General features: G+C 43.9%; 1 protein-coding gene and 1 long non-coding RNA gene across 3 annotated transcripts; one reads left to right on the top strand and one right to left on the bottom strand.

Moving 5' to 3' along the window:
• Nucleotides 1-274: 274 nt before the first annotated feature.
• Nucleotides 275-2405, bottom strand: LOC141017836 (uncharacterized). Its single transcript, XR_012180683.1, has 2 exons — nt 2316-2405; nt 275-2123 (listed from the first exon to the last, which is right to left on the bottom strand). It is a non-coding gene; the product is annotated as an uncharacterized lncRNA (long non-coding RNA).
• A 571-nt stretch (nt 2406-2976) lies between these two features.
• Nucleotides 2977-15447, top strand: allc (allantoicase). 2 transcript variants are annotated; one of them, XM_073492594.1, is made up of 12 exons: nt 2977-3040; nt 4591-4728; nt 11035-11085; nt 11358-11445; nt 12507-12626; nt 13196-13275; nt 13345-13477; nt 13590-13745; nt 13830-13903; nt 14563-14671; nt 14759-14877; nt 15084-15447. In XM_073492594.1, exons 2-12 carry the CDS (start codon nt 4642-4644, stop codon nt 15261-15263), a joined length of 1197 nt encoding a protein of 398 aa, XP_073348695.1. In that variant the 5' UTR covers nt 2977-3040; nt 4591-4641; the 3' UTR covers nt 15264-15447. The 2 variants fall into 2 exon arrangements, with proteins under 2 accessions (XP_073348695.1, XP_073348696.1); XM_073492595.1 differs by lacking the exon at nt 2977-3040 and adding an exon at nt 10756-10925 and having other exon boundaries at nt 4655-4728.
• Nucleotides 15448-17444: the final 1997 nt, after the last annotated feature.

The following is a 17444-nucleotide window of genomic DNA, read 5'->3' as shown; positions in this document are numbered from 1 at the left end:
AATGAACCGAGTCATCAACTCGTCTGGATCAACTCTCCAGAACTGACGACAGACCACTCCCAGCTCCCTGAAGGACTACAGCGCTGCTCTATTAACAACAGGATGCTCACTCTCATCCGTTTCTGTTGGCAAACTCTTTGACTGAACTCAGCTCCTTCTCTCTTTATTGTATATTTTAACTTAAAGAGATCAGATTTCAGTGACTGTTAATATTTCTTGTTGGAAAGTCAAATAATAACTACAAGTGACTTAAAAACAAACTTTTCAGTCGGGATGTTGCTGATGAAAACCTTTTATTTCTGAAAAGGAGAACCTGTCTCTACGGCAACACAGGAAACAGAATGGAGAAGCTAAGTTAGAAAAAAACAATAACAAAGAGGAACAAAGAAAACCCGGCACGTTCTCCTGAACCAGGGTGCTTTTATTTAAATCAGCTGCTGATCCATGAATGCCCTTTTCTGATCATAAAGACAGCAGACACAGAATATTTAGAGCTTCAGACTTCCTCACTCATGTCATCAATAACAATAATAACAATAATAATAATGTTATCTGTGCAGCTGTCAGTTCAGTGTAAACTGCAGGTTCACTGTCCGTCTGTCTATTTAAGAATTTACCTCACAGAACATGAATTCAGGCAGATCCACATATTTTGTTCTGTCAAAATCCAGTTTTAGGTGTCAGTTCAGAAAGATTCACCACGAGAACAACATACAGGAAAAGTTGTGCTTCATCAGTTTAACTCAAACAAAGCGACAGGTAGAGACACAGTGTTAGCAGCAGTGGACAGAAAGACGTTTTTAAAGTGTCTCTCAGTCATTTCAGAGCTTCTTACTGAATCTTTGTGGTCTGAAGTTTAGATTGGAGACTTTTATTGTGAAGAGGTTATAGGAAATTAAACGTGTGACTGATTTAGTGGAGCTTTGTTAGCGGCTCTTCTTCGATACTGCTGGGAGGAAGAGGATTTACAGCATCTCCTCTGTCAGAGACCAGTCATCAGGTACAGACACACCTTCACACAGGTAGCTCTGTTGTCATGGAGATGTAAATCCCTGCCGCGCTGAGCCGACGCGTTGAGTCAAACCGAGCTGGCACATGTGTTTGGAAACACCCCGTGCTGCCGTTTGCCCCGGGGCCCCTCACAGGTTTATCCGGCCCTGCTGGTGACGTATTTTTCCATGAACACATGAGCTCAAATCACAAACTTGATTCTACTCAGCAAACTACCAACAGTCCCATGAGCACACTTTAACTCTGAAAGGTTCACTGTTAACAAGCAGCAGCTTTTTACACTAAATCATCACAGTAAACTACTGTCATTATGCTTTTGCAGTGCATGATGGGTAATGGTTAGATGCTGTGAACCTGAAGTTTATATGTTGTTATTTATAAATTCACTGATTTGAATGAAGACAGATGGTGTTTGTGTTGCTTCTGATTCGTTTGTTATTTTGATGAAGTCTGCGAGAACAAAAGTGTTTTTATTCTCTTAATAAGTCGACGACATTGAGATAATGTGTGAGGACAGTGTGTGTGTGTGTGAGGACAGTGTGTGTGTGTGTGTGTGTGTGTGAGGACGCATCAGATTCAAGACCATGGTGCCGGCCTTCAAGGCCGTCAATGGAACTGCACCCATCTGCCTCCAAACACTGGTCAGACCTCACGCCCCAGCACGAGCACCTCGCTCCACTACATCAGCTGGTGCCGCCATCGCTGAGAGCAAACAAAGGCCACTCAGCGAAGTCCCGACTCTTCTCTGTTCTGACGCTTCAGTGGTGGAACGAACTCCCGACCAGCGTCAGGACGGCAGAGTCACTCGCCAACTTCCACAGAAGACTCCAGACTCACTTGTTCAGACTTCACTTCGATCCCGCAGAGCAAAACTGAGTTGTTAGATCACAATGAGCAGCAATATGTTTGTATCCCAAACACATCAATTCAATTCAATTCAATTCAAAAAACTTTATTTGTCCCCGGGGGGCAATTCAAGGTAAGGCACGTGCCTTCTGTCCCTCCAGGACCTCTGACTGCTGCAGGAGCCACTTGAACTTTTGAAAGTCCTCGGTTCCCAAATCTTCTAGCGTTCCCAAGAGGACCTGTTTAGGTGACGCCATCTGCCCTTCCTGTCAAGATACAAAGGATAGATCGTTATAAGCCAGCACAGTATGTGGAGTTATTAACTGTAAAACAAACAATGTCTAACAAAACGTTACATCAGTGGTCAATGAATTAACACACCACGGCTAGAACAACCTGCAGTGTTTGAGATCTGTTTAAAATTGACACAAATGGTGGAAAACAATTGGTTAAGTTACCTTTTGATGGTAAAAATAATCTGCATGAAAGAGGAATTAATCAGCAGCTTCACTCAGAAATCTCACAGCAGAACGGTCTGCAGATTCACAAACAGCCTCACTTCTCTGTATTCACAGAGCAGCTCTGAACTTTGGATCAGGGAACTAAAGTCAAACATTAACAGAACAAATACTTTCCAAAGACTCATAAAGATCTGATGACTCAGTTTAAACATCAGTGTTTTTGATTTTCTAACAGCTTGTTAAGGCAGAGAGATCCTTCTCAGAGCTCAAACCGTTTATCATCACTGCTGACATCATTTCTGACTGATAACATGACTCAGCAGGTCACAGTCACTCAGGTGATCTATGAGCTCAGGTGATCTATGAGCTCAGGTGGTCTATGAGCTCAGGTGATCTATGAGCTCAGGTGGTCAATGAGCTCAGGTGGTCTATGAGCTCAGGTGGTCTATGAGCTCAGGTGATCTATGAGCTCAGGTGGTCTATGAGCTCAGGTGATCTATGAGCTCAGGTGGTCAATGAGCTCAGGTGGTCTATGAGCTCAGGTGATGGGGCTCCTCGGTTACAGTTTCTGTTGATGTGACTGTAATAAAGGCCATAACTGGCGCGCGGGCACGTGATGAGTTCATGCTTTCTTTCTGTTTCGCTCGAGTTACGAGCAGGACTCCAGACCTTCTCCCCTGTTATCTGGCGGCCCTGTTCCTGTGTGCGCAGATGAACAGACCGTAAGTTATGTGTGTTATTTCTCCCGTGATTATTAACGGTCTGTATTGTGAAGCTGTTTCGGCTAATAAGCTGTTGTCATGCGGCCGTTTCCTGTTTATATACAGCGAATGCATGTGTGCTATTCCTGTTTGAATATAACTGTATATACAGTTGGATTAGTGTTTATGTTTACCTGTAACCTGGTCAGTGCAATATCTGAGATTATTATTTCTGTTACTGATAATATGCTGATTTATGTTTATATTCTTTTCCTGTTGCAGACCACACACACACACACACACACACACACACACACGCCTAGATAACTGCTCAGCTGCACATTCAGTGGGCTGCTGTACTGTTGTGCTGTACTGAAGACTGTATCTCAGTGAAAGGTTAAAGCTGCATCCTGCCTCCTGTCCAGTGTGTTTTGATCGACACCCCAGGGCGAGTAGCTACCATCCACACCTTGTAACCTCCTAATTCACAGTGACTCAAAACGATGATGATGGAAGCAGCACGACCTGTAAACACTGTTGTCTTTTTGTTATTTGTGTGTAGACTTTGAGTTATAATCTTAACTTTTATAAGATAAAAAGTCCAAATTATGAGATTATGTGGGGGAATATATATTTTTTAGTGCTGTCAAACAATTAAAATATTTAATCACGATTAATCGCATTAATGTCATAGTTAACTCACAATTAATCGCACATTTGTATCTATTCTAAATGTCCCGTGATTTCTTTTTGACGCTATGACGAGGGGGCGAGAATTCACATCAGCTGTGTGCTTTGCCATCAAGTGGTATTTCAGACTGGACGCGCTGCGATGAGCTCGGTTCACAACGACAGAAGACACAGATCACTTTGGTCTCGTCAGTGGAGCCATTGGCAACTGTTTAAAAGTAAACTTACACTCAGGATCTTATTGGCTCCATTTCGGCGTCTCGCGCTCGCCATCCACTCAAAACGTAACGTGCCTGCTGCTCTTTGGCTCCAACGTTTCTAGTTGTTGTGTGAAAAAAACGACACAGGTTGCTCAGCCAATAAGAACGTTAATCTCGCGATATTGACTCCGTTAAAATGGTTTTGCGTTAACGCCGTTAATAACGCGTTTAACTGACAGCACTAATATTTTTTAATCAACTTTAATCAACTTTTTGTCTTTATCTGGCAAAATGGTCTTCATAACATCCTCCTCTGGAGTCTGAGCTGGTTGATGGTGTGATGTGTTAATGACCCCACAGACGTGTTGTTTTAATGCTCAGCTGCTCTGACTCTGACTCTGTGTATATATTATATGTATATTAACACGTGGTCAGTGCAGTACATGATGTATGTTTGTATGATGAAATCTGCTGCAGGAGGAGGCAGTTTTCTGTCCACACACATGCAGTCAATAAAGTTGAGGTTATAAACTGAGGTAAACGACGCCGTCCTCTCAGTATGAGTGTAGTGACACTCAGTGTTTGTGGTGAACTAACAGGATAGTATGTCCTCCTATAGGAGTGCATGAAGCCGTCTCTGTCCAAACAAACAACCTGCTGTGTGTGGACTTTGTCCTGCAGGACAGTCACTGTCCAACGGGACGAGTGGCTGCCTCCACACTTCTGCCCAACATGGCCGAGAGGAGCAGAGCCGTGAAGGCAGCAGAGCCCGACTTCCTGCAGTTTAATGATCTGGCCTGTGAGGCGGTCGGTGCGAAGGTGAGTCGCTGTGAGATTTTCATTCATCGCATGTAAACTGCAGTTCATATTTCATACAACATACTTAACATAATATCACACTTAAATCTGAGCTGATTAGTGTCAATAAGACAGAAGCTAATGTGATATTACACAACAGCAGGGAGTCACTTATGGTGGAGTGTGAGTCCATTAATGAAGCAAAAAGTATTTGAAGATGTGAGTGAAGAGTTGTGTAACTGTGTCTCAATGTGTGTGTGTGTGTGTGTTCATATTTGTAAATGTGTAACAGAATCTCTAAATGTGTTCTGAGTTTTGTGAATGTGTATCTGTGTGTGCAGAAACTACAGAAGCCCCGAGGGGCAAGTTAGGAAATTATAATTATTTTTCTGGTGGGGTTAAAAATGTCACCAGGATAATCTTTCTAAGTTTCTACATTTTCTGGAAATTGTTTTTGGAGAATTTTTAAAATTTTTCATGTGTTAATCATGTAGTTCAGCTTCTAATGTTCAAAATAAGTAAAACAAAACTAATCACACATGCAAAATAATAATTCTCTCAAAATTCTCCAGAATTTTGAAAAACAAAATAATCCCTAGAGTTATTTTTTTTATGTTTGAAAAACACTTCAGCCTCTTATGGTCAAAATGAGTTTTACAAAAACAAACATTCATTTGGTTTCACACAAAATTCTCCTGAAAAACGTTTAAAATGCAAAACACAAACAAAAAAAACAACAAAATTCTTCTCTTGAATTTTTTCCGCTCAGTTTTTTTTCCTCACGTTTTCACAGATGTGCCACTTTAACATATTACATGTTGTCATAAAATACCCAAATAGAAGTCTCACACTAACTGGAACAACTCGGGAATGTGCCTGACAGAAAACCAGCGCAGAGAGGAAAGGTGGAACAGAAGTAGCTTCATGAAGGAACAGGCTGATGTAGCCACTGAGCTCGATGGCATCAAGACCACGCTGCCAGGTATCGGTATATAGGTGGAGTGAAGGGAGTTTGGTTCGTCTGGACCACGGCTCAACAGCTGGGAGGAAGAATCACTGAGGCTGAAACGCGCATCTCCAACTTGGAAGACGGATGTTAGCGAGGGAGAACACGGTCAGACAAGTCGGGAAAACTGTGGAACAACTTCAGGACAGAGTCAGTTATTTGGAGGACGCAGGAACAACGTTCGCGTAGTCGGTGTGGTGGAAAGCTCAGAGGGACATGGAGACGTGTGTGCGCACGCTGCTGGAGGCTGCCTGGGTGCTGGTGGAGGCTTTCTCCTCTGCAGGAGAGGCGGTGCGGTGCGGTGCGATGCGGTGCGGTGCGGTGCGATGCGATGCGATGCGATGCGATGCGATGCGGTGCGGTGCGATGCGATGCGATGCGATGCGATGCGGTGCGGTGCGATGCGATGCGATGCGGTGCCGCAGGTGAGAAGGGAAACACCGAGTGAAGCGTCAGGACTCATCCAGAGACACAACACAGAAGCTCAAACAATATGAGGAAGTCAAACGCCAACTCCGGAGCATGAAGGATGTGTCACATGCAGTGCTGTGTCCAGATACACTGAGATCACAGGAAATAACCAGCTCATCTTTTCACTGCGCCTGCGGAGGCGAAAGCGTTCATCTCCACATTGTGTTGGTCCATCAAGCTGCCGCCAGAGCGAGACAGAAGGCAGCACGAGCATCGGACTGCAACGTGTCAGGTGTATTATGATCTATGGACCAAAAGACACAAGTTATAGGTGAAAAGTGGTTTTCCCCCCCACACCTGCAGGACTTCTTCATAATCACCTGAAGACACAACGTCCCACAGGACTGTTCAGGGTTTATTATGTCTGCACAGTTTAACGTTTTAAGTTTTACTCAAGTTTAGCATAGAAATATATTTTATATTCAGAAGTGGGACAAAGAGGCTGAAGGCTTATTTTATTTGCATTACACCCCAAGTGTGTGAAGGAGCGGTACCGCAGGTCCAAGGGTGTGAAGGAGAGGTACCGCAGGTCCTTCCTGCTGCTGTCAGACTGTACAACCAGCACTGCTCCCAGCAGACCTCACATGTGCACTGTGCCATAAAAACTCTACACACTTTCTGGTTTTGCACTAATTGGACAATTTTTAATACCCATATTTATTATGTATGGTTTGTAAATAAAAATACCAAACTGTTTATACTTACACTGTTCATATTATAAATACTATGTATATGTAACCGTAGTGGGTCGGCACCAGAAGGAGGAGAAGGATTCTGCAGTGTTTCTTTGACCCAAACCTGCGGGAGACAGTTCAGATACAAAATGTGGTCATCCGTCTTTTTGTCTCACGCCCTCAGCCATTGTAAACATTACTGTGTGTTACACTTTTTTTTTTCTCTAATATTTTCAGAGAAAATTACAGAAACATAAGCTGTTTGTCTTAAACAGAAGCAAACATGGTGTGTAGTGAATGAACAGAGAGCGCCATCCCGTGGCCAACCACAAACACGCAGCATCTGCTACGTCTCAAACTTTAAAAAATAGAATAAAACCACAAACCTGCGGGAGACAGTTCAGATACAAAATGTCGTCATCCGTCTTTTTGTCTCACGCCTAAACATACAGAAAGACACTCGTTACACACACACACACACACACACACGCATATTTTTCTTCACACATTCAATATGTTAAACCCACATTCACACAGCAAACAACAAACATATGTTGGCGGGATTTCCCGCCGAACCCTCAGCCACTGTAAACATTACTGTGAGGGGCTACAGGAGCCTGGAGGAACAAACAGAAAGCAAAATGCCCTCTCACAGGTAAAAGGAAAATAAAACTATTAAATAAGATAAAATTCACAAACCAAATACAACATAAATATAATAAATAATAAAGGTACATTTTTAACTCTGTTACATATATACGAGTTAAATTCTATTTCCTATCTCTTATTATATTGTTTATTTTTTACTTTTTATTATTGTTTAAGTGTGATTCTGTCCTTTGGCTGCTGTGACTAAGAAATTTCCCCATTTGCGGGACAAATAAAGTTCTGATTCTGATTCTGATTCTATTTGGGCATGTTGGTGACTGCAGCACCGTGCAGACTTGTATATTATGGATGAGTGCATCAACTGCACCGTTTTTATTTGTTATTATTTTTTATTTATTGCCACTATGTTTGGTTATTGGAGTAGGGTTGATAAGATAATAACGAAGAATAACGAAGTAGCCTATTCAACTTATACAGGAAAGGGGTACTGAGTAATGTTGAGATAAAGAAAATATTGATATATTTAAGTTACTTCATAGTGGCTGCTCGAGAGGCCCAAACATAAGGGTATAAAATGCATATTAGGAGAGGGGTGATGAGTGCTGAGCAGCCGGGCACTCATAGTCTCACGGACCTGTTTTGGTCGGTTGTTTTCAGTAAACCCGGGCCGGTTGGCTCGGTTGGTCTGTCGGTTGCTGGTGTTTTCTGCTCTATCTTTTATTGTTCTTTTGATCTTTTTGCATGATTCTTTAGCACATTCTCATTTCCCTGGTTATCCATCACATCCAACTAACACTATAAACACAGAGCAATCTGTGACATGACAGGAACATTACAAATAGTAACTTGGACTGTACAGGGAGCCACGAAGAGGAAAACACTTAGGATATATCTTAAACAAAAGAGGGCGGATATTGCCGCATGTAGATACAACAGGATCTAAGAAGCTACAGAGGGACTCGGCTGGTCAGATTTTTTACAGTACATTCTCATCCAATAAGCGACGGGTTATTATTTTGATTCGCAAAACTGACCATTAAAGTGTATGAGCAGAAATCGGATACAGAGGGTGGATGGGTTGCAACTGATGTGGACATAATGGGCAGGAGATGCTCATTAGTAAATATATCCGCCCCAAACACAGACTCTCCAGAGTTTTTCTATACATTTATCTATATATAGTTTTTCTTTTCAATTGGTGGAAATCTGAAGCCCTCCCAGTATTCACAATAATTGGCAATTTAAATGGCTCCCGTCTGGATTGGTCTACTGAGGGATCCTGATCAGGATTAACAGATGGAATGAATTTAAATCCAAAACACTGAGAGTAATTTACAAAACTGGTCAAAATTAAGTTTATCATTAATTGGACAGATGCATTTAGTGAAGATGATACAATACCACAGATTAATTATGTAACAAGCATGCTGCCTCTGGACTTCCCACTCCCCCTTCTGTCTAGATTTAATCGGGCCATTAGTGGCTTCTTGTGGATGAGGAACAAGTCTGCTTTTAATAAAAAGAAACTATGTGCATCAGTAGAGAAGGCTGGTCTAGGATGCCCAAGAATAGATTGGTATGACCGCGCCTTCAGTCTCAGTCAGCTATCTGAGTGAAATATGTCTGTGCTCCTGCCTGGGTGGCGACAGAAAGAGTTGAGAGCTCTCAGTGCAAACTGTCCTCACCTAGACAGGAGGAGATACCCTTGGCATTTTCTAGAGAAAGTTGGAGATGGCGTGCTATTTGAACTATTACCACACGATGGGATCATCAATATCTTATAATAAGTCACTGAAAATTAACAAAAAATCGGGGACAAGATTTATTTGACGGGAAACACTTAATCTCCTTTGAACAGTGTGTATTTAAATATGATATCCCCAGAAAAGATTTCTGGAAGTTCCTTCAGTTAAGGAGCTGTATTACAACAGCAGGTAGAAAGGTCAAATGTGCACCTGTCTCTTGTATTAAAGAGCTCTGGCGATCAGGAAGCTTAGAGGAGGTTTTATGACATGTTTAGAAAACATCAACCCCTAAACTACGAAGGCGATAAGCTAGCAGGGGAAAAAGACCTTGGGGCACCTACTGACTGGGAGGTCTGGGAGGAAACAATTAGGTCCTGGTACACTACAGACCGAGACATGCAGACACGGCTCAACATTCAGAATATTGAACAGGAACTACTGGACTCAAATGCTCAGTGACTGTGAGATGGTGCACAGCCTCTGGGTGGCTGTTAGCCAAAGTATCACTAAAGTACTGACGGCAGAGTTCAGGGAGGGTCCAGCTTTATGTATTCTGGGTATTTTGCGAGGAAATCCGGCCTGTCCACACAAATACGCACATGGGTGAAACTAGCTCTCGCAACAGGAAGCAGGGTAGTGTTGAGACACTGGAAGTCGGAAGAAAAGATCAGTTTTAAGGAACGGAGAGATGAACTAACCAAGATAGCTTCTTTTGAACGACTTATTTATAAGATTAATAATAATTGAGATCTTTTCTGGAAGGTATGGGCTCCTTATTTGGAAATGATTGGAAAGTGATGATGATAATGAGTAATACACTCCCCCATGTAACTCTTTATCTATGTAGGTTCACAGAAGAGACGTGTCATGCAACATTGTTTTGTGATGAATTTAACTGAATGTGCAAATCTATTATTTATCATTTTTACATTATTTATTTTATGACCATGATTATTATTTGTTTTTCTTTGTTTTTTTTTTAGTTTCTTCTTCTGCTTGTTACTGTCAAGTTTGTTTTATTTTTCTTAAAATGTCGATTTAATCTTGTTTGCATTGTTAATATTTGCACACTGGTTGTGCATTTGTAATGAAAAGTCAATAAAGGAGTTAAATAATAAAAAAAATTAAAAAACAGATGGAAAAAAAGGAACCTAGAAAGATTATTCTGGCAAAACTTTTTTCCCACCAGTTTTCAAGTCAGAAACACACGAGGGGAAACACTTTGGATCAAACAGAAAAAGAAAACGTCTTCACTTGCCCCTCAGGGCTTCCGTAGTTTTCAGCTTTGAAGGTGTGTTGAGGTTGTAAATGTGAAACAGACGAGTCATCATTTACAACTGCAGCAAAAGTCACACGTACGAAATCAGCCGACTGAGTTTAAACGATGTCGCGTCTCGACATTTACAAATATGAAGACACACGCACACACACACACACACACACACACACACACACACACACACACACACACACACACACACACACACACACACACACACACACACATTGACTTGACACACACACTCTTCCCTCACATCTGCAGGTCGATGGCTGTAATGACCTCATAGTGAACATCATTACATTTAGCTAGTTGGGTCCAGTGGTTCCCGACCGGTGGCTCGGTTCCCTCCATTGCTCCAGTCTTTACCTCAGCTGAGCTGCTGGTTGGAGCTTCGTCTTTACAGACATGAGTGTGAATAACGTCCCAAAAAGGTGAACGATTCCTTTCGGTACTGATGAGTGCAGCTGCTGTTGTGGTCCATATTTCCAGGTGAAAACAAATGTTTTCTGTTGAATTAAGAGTCTCATGTTGTTCTTTCAGGTGATTTTTGCTACAGACGAGTGGTTCGCTCCCGCCGCCAACCTGCTGAAGGTACGACTGTGATCCACCGCCTCGGCTTCAGTGTTTCACTTCAGCAGCACATCAAATATCACGTTACTGTCAGGAGGAAATGAGTCTTAGTGCGCCTGATTTATACGATTATTTCACTTTAAAGGAAAAGTCTGCTGCTTTTCTTCTCAAACCATCATGTTGGTCCGACCCTCAGTACTCTGTGACTTCCTGTCTGTGGCTCTCAGCCCGTGAATGTGAACTACTTCATGCTTTGTTCTGTCCTGTTGATACTCTGAGCTGTGTTCGCACAGAGAGAGCCGCCGCAGTTCATCGCTGCTGCCTTCACTGAGTTTGGAAAGTGGATGGACGGATGGGAGACGAGGAGAAAGAGAATACCTGGTTTGTATCTGACGGCCTCAACTTGTTTTTATTCCAGCAGATTCAGACTCAAAGGTAGAAAAACAGGTGAAGAACGATCTGAATGATATAAATCAATTATAAAATAAGTTATGAAATACACATTATATCAGTATATACTGTAGGTAGTGGTGTGAAATATGAGTATAGTATACAAAATTATATTTTTTCATGTTATTTACTGTATATGTGAATTACATGTAATGACCCATTATACAGCAGTAATACTGTAAATATGTATCATAGGGATAAACATTCATACTCAATGTAGCACATAAGCTAATGATATAAAACCATCATAATAACATAAATGTAAAATGTAAAGTGTACATGAACACATAATATAAACATTTACCATTAAGCGCACTTAGATTTGTATTATTTAAAACTATATAATCTGTCAGTTTTCTGCATTAAAGGTCCAATATTCAAATCAAATTGAAATATTACCTGTTCACAATAAAAACCGTGGTTGGAGTTTAGCATGTTTTCTCCAGCCAGACGCTAAAAACAAGATTTTGTCGGCCCTCGGTCGTCTCCTACACACCTGTCCACCTACAGGTGTGCAAACGTTTCTCTGTGAATCCCAACAGTTAAAAAGCTCTCTGAGCTCTCCTCCCGTCGGTAAACGGCTCCGGATCAGAATCTGATGGTGTTTATTCCTCCAGGAGGTCTGGATCAGCACCGACTCTCTCCTCCAGAGGACCCAGATAGTTTTACAGTGTAAGATCCACCTGTCAGCGCTCTCTGGTGGACAAACTCTGTCATGAAGACTTTGTTTTTAAATGACCTCAGATATAACTTTGACTTCTCTCTGACACCTCGCCTTGATTTTGATTTACGGACATTTTCTCTGCTGAGGCCTTTCTGAAAACTTCAAGTGTCCCAAATATGAACAAAACAAAGACACATCTACTGATGAAATGTCTTCTTGTCACTCTGATTTACTCCCGAACAGAAACATCATTGTTAAATCTGTTGAACTGTGCTGAAGTCGACATCAACAGCGTGTCTCTGTTCTTCTGTCTGGTTCTTCCTGGCAGGTCATGACTGGTGCATCGTCCAGCTGGGAGTGCCGGGGCTGATCCACGGCTTCGATGTCGACACGTCCTTCTTCACTGGAAACCACTCGCCTTACGTCTCCATCCAGGCCGGCTGTCTGGGTACGAACCGCTCTGTCCTAAACTCTGAGACTCAGACTTTACTCCACAAAGTGTACAAGAAACATTTTGATGTAGCGTGAAGGTCTATAGTCATGTGACCGCGATGTCGTCTGTTTGTAGCCCAGCATTCGCTTTTTACTGCTACACATTTAATTTACGCTTCAAACATCAGAGTGGAGTTCATCTGTGGAGATTATCTGGATGATCAGAACCTGGAAGGATCAGAAACAGATTATTTTCTGTAATAATCCAGAATACAGTTCAATGATCCCACAGAGGAACCAGAGAGAAGCTAACTGCAGTTATATTTAATAAGTGTGGAAATACAAATAGAAATGAATCGAAGAATAAACAACGTCTTTTACATCAGTTTTGGAGACGATCAGAGACACAATCAGAGACACGATCAGAAACACGATCAGAGACACGATCAGAGACACGATCAGAAACACGATCAGAGACACGATCAGAGACAAAATCAGAAACACGATCAGAAACACGATCAGAGACACGATCAGAAACACGATCAGAGACCTGAGTGATGAACCTCTTCTCATGTTGTCCACCAGACAAACCTCCAGCCTTCAGCCTGGAAGGAGACCGAACCGGCATGGCTGCCTCTGACAGTCAGCTGGCTGCTGTCGCCAAGGTAACACTGACATCTGATGTTTGATTGACAGCTGATGTTTTGATTGATGGCTGATGTTTTGATTGACAGCTGGGTTCGGAGGCGTGGCCGGAGCTGGTGTGCGTGTCGCAGCTGCAGCCTGGATACTCAGACTGCTGTCACAACTACTTCAAGGTGAACTTCAACCACAGAGTCACACACCTGCGCCTCAACATGCACCCAGGTACACACACACACATACACACACACACACACACACACACACACACACACATACACACACACAGTCAGTAACATGACACCTGTGCCATCGTTCAGTGTGTTTGTGTGTCCAGACGGAGGGATCGCCAGACTGCGAGTGTACGGCATCGGGCAGAGAGACTGGTCGTCTGTCTCCGCCCACCAAGACATCGATCTGGTGGCTCTGACCAATGGGGGAGTCTGCCTCGGCTACAGCGACGCCCACTTTGGGCATCCACGCAACATGATTGGTTTGACCTTATTATTGTATTGATTATCTTGGTAGATGATATTTGAGAGTCGTCTCGGACACACCGGTCACCTTCTGCCTGCAGGTCTGGGACGAGCTGTCAACATGGCCGACGGCTGGGAAACAGCCCGCAGACTGGACCGACCCAAACACCTGAAGGTTTAACACACACACACACACACACACACACACACACACACACACTGAATCCTTCCTTATGTTCTCAGAATGGTCCTCCTTCACTTTTCTTCTTCTGTTCTTTTAAATGGACGCGACCCTGTGAAGTCCTCCAGCTGCTCCTGCACAGCTGCACTGAGTCACGTCATCATGTCAGTGATTCTCTGCGTCTTCTCGCCTCACCGACGTCTTATTGTTCACTGGATCAGGTTGAAATTCGACCTGAACATCCACAAAACCATCAGGGTCATTATAATGATGTGTGATACCCACTGAGCCTGTTTTTCATTGGTTCAGGAGGTTTGCAGGTTCGGTTTGTCGTCCTGTCGTCTGGACAAAATATTACTCTTAGTTCCTTTGTTCAACAGACACTTTATAACACAGACAGTTCTCAGATGATCCTGAGATGTTCAGGATCAGTTATAGATGAGATGTTGGTGAGGCTGAGGACTAACGTGATCGACTGCAGATCATAAAGTCACGACTGATGCAGTGTCTGGAGTTCAGCTGCAGGATTTTACAAGGTCACAAGTTTTTTGTTTTGTTTTTAAGAAAAGCTGAAAATGAGTCGACGTGAACTGACCGATAACCGTCCTCACTTTCACAAAATGTCCTCATGTGTCTCTGCGGTCGTCCTGCAGGCGGACCGGCAGGGGATCCTGCAGGTCCCTGGATGGGAGTGGGCCATGTTCCGTCTGGGTCACCCCGGAGCGATCCGCAGCATCGAGGTCGACACCAACCATTTCAAAGGTCGACGCTCACCTCGACTGTCTGAGTAGAAAATTCATTCTTCACTCATGAGCAGAAGAAAACGCCTCACTGTGTTTCTACTTGCAGGAAACTTCCCGGACTCCTGCAGGATGGAGGCTTGTTCTCTGACCCCCGAGGAGGAGGCTCAGTGCGCCGGGACCGGGTGGAATTCTGGGAAATGGCGGGTCCTTCTTCCCCCTCAGAAAGTACGTTGGCTCCACCTGTGAGATCATTTCCCTTCACTTCCTTTTTGAAGGAGTCAACTCCAACACGAGCAACAAACACTGTCACAGCCAATCAGCCGTCACAGCTGAGATGACATCATCAGGGTTCTGTCCTATAATCTCTGTTCAGTTCAATGATCAGTTTAATGGATCCACTTCCTGTCTGCTGTGTCCCGTCTGTGCTGCAGCTCCGTCCTCATCACAGACACCTGTACAGCGAGGCCGAGCTGACTCTGAGCCGACCCGTCAGTCACGTTCGTCTCGTCATCAGCCCGGACGGAGGAGTCAGCCGGCTGCGACTGTGGGGTCGACCCGCGCCCGTCACTGCAGCGCCGGCCAATCAGCAGAGACCAGCGTCCAAACTGTGACCCTCCCAACACTCGTCTCCCATCGCTGAGCATCGGACACGAGGAGGAGTCCAGAGTGACGTCTTCAAAACCCAAACCCGACAGAAATCATCACAGTGGAGAATATTTACCAAAATGTTTGTCTGTTAATATCTGACCTCCACACGTCGACACTTCCTGAATAAAACCTTCTGATTGGACAGAAGCAGCGGCTGTGTGAAGGTGTTTCTGTTCTCTCAACACGATGCGTGTCCACTTCACTGACACCACTTCATGTGCTTTGACTCACAGTGAACCACTTCCCTGCTCATTTACCCACAATCCCCTCTGTCCGTCCTCGTCACGCTCAGTCTGGGTTCTTCTCCATTAACAACCAGAAACAACAGATTCAGAGGACGATCGACGTCTTCTCATGAACTAGTGATGAAAACGATCAGCTGCTCATTGATCACCTGTGTTCTCCTGCACCGCCATCGCTCCTCCTCCTGCTCCTCACACCTCCTCCTCCTCCTCCTCACAGCCTCCTCCTCCTCCTCCTGCTCCTCTTCCTCCTGCTCCTCACACCTCCTCCTCACAGCCTCCACCTCCTGTCCTAACCTCAGCTGTGTTCACCCTCCTGCTCCTCACACCTCCTCTTCCTCCTCACAGCCTCCTCCAGCACTGACCTTTGACCTCTCCTTGTCAGCCTCAGCAGACAGACGGACGTGTGTTTCACCACTCAGACCAAATTATGGCAGTTAGCCTCCATGTGTGGGCCGGTGTTTGTGTGTGTGTGTGTGTGGTGTCGCCTCAAACTCTTCAGTACTTTTACATATCACAGTGTGTTTCCAGGTGTTACTGCGTATGTTTTAAAGGAGCAGTTCACATTAACCTCAGTCATCATCCTCCTGATGATATAAAGTCAGGCTCAGTCATCATCTCCTCCTGATGATATAAAGTCAGGCTCAGCCATCATCTCCTCCTGATGATATAAAGTCAGGCTCAGCCATCATCTCCTCCTGATGATATAAAGTCAGGCTCAGCCATCATCTCCTCCTGATGATATAAAGTCAGGCTCAGCCATCATCTCCTCCTGATGATATAAAGTCAGGCTCAGTCATCATCTCCTCCTGATGATATAAAGTCAGGCTCAGCCATCATCACCTCCTGATGATATAAAGTCAGGCTCAGTCATCATCTCCTCCTGATGATATAAAGTCAGGCTCAGTCATCATCTCCTCCTGATGATATAAAGTCAGGCTCAGCCATCATCTCCTCCTGATGATATAAAGTCAGGCTCAGCCATCATCTCCTCCTGATGATATAAAGTCAGGCTCAGCCATCATCTCCTCCTGATGATATAAAGTCAGGCTCAGCCATCATCTCCTCCTGATGATATAAAGTCAGGCTCAGCCATCATCTCCTCCTGATGATATAAAGTCAGGCTCAGCCATCATCTCCTCCTGATGATATAAAGTCAGGCTCAGCCATCATCTCCTCCTGATGATATAAAGTCAGGCTCAGTCATCATCTCCTCCTGATGATATAAAGTCAGGCTCAGCCATCATCTCCTCCTGATGATATAAAGTCAGGCTCAGCCATCATCTCCTCCTGATGATATAAAGTCAGGCTCAGCCATCATCTCCTCCTGATGATATAAAGTCAGGCTCAGCCATCATCTCCTCCTGATGATATAAAGTCAGGCTCAGTCATCATCTCCTCCTGATGATATAAAGTCAGGTGAAGTCTCGTAGTCCACAGAACATTTCTGGAGCTTCACAGTAAAACAGAGTTGCAGCGTTCTGCTGAACAGCTGAAGCAGCTGGAGATGATTTAAACATCAGATGTCTCCATGCAGCTCGTCTGCTGTGATCACAGAGATCAACCTGATCTGAGGAGACCAGATTTAACCCTTTATTAACATGAAGTCTTCACTGGAGCTGCTGAGCTAACAGTGTTAGCGTCAGGTAGTTCTGCGCTAACAGTGTTAGCGTGCACGAGCTGGTGGATGGTGTGAATAACGTCATCAGGTTGTGTTGTGGTCTCTTCTCGTCTGCAGACTGTGAGACAGCAGACGAGCTGTGTGGAGACTGCAGAGCCTCACCTGTTACAAACTGACAGAAGAGCGTCACATTTTAAAGCTCAGCCAAAGTCCTCCACAGTGAGTCTGTCATCAGCCATTCACACACAGATGTAACAGCAGCATGTGATCTGATGTGGGCC

Source organism: Pagrus major, chromosome 22 (genome assembly GCF_040436345.1).
Source record: "Pagrus major chromosome 22, Pma_NU_1.0".
NCBI lineage: Eukaryota > Metazoa > Chordata > Actinopteri > Spariformes > Sparidae > Pagrus > Pagrus major.
This window is presented reverse-complemented; position numbering and strand designations above follow the sequence as displayed.

Excerpts from the sequence above, each read along its gene's own strand:
- allc (XM_073492594.1), top strand. The coding sequence starts at position 4,642 with ATGGCCGAGAGGAGCAGAGCCGTGAAGGCAGCAGAGCCCGACTTCCTG. Across the intron at positions 13,276-13,344 it reads AGCTGGCTGCTGTCGCCAAG|CTGGGTTCGGAGGCGTGGCC; the intron begins GTAACACTGACA and ends TTTGATTGACAG. Across the intron at positions 14,672-14,758 it reads CGACACCAACCATTTCAAAG|GAAACTTCCCGGACTCCTGC; the intron begins GTCGACGCTCAC and ends TTCTACTTGCAG.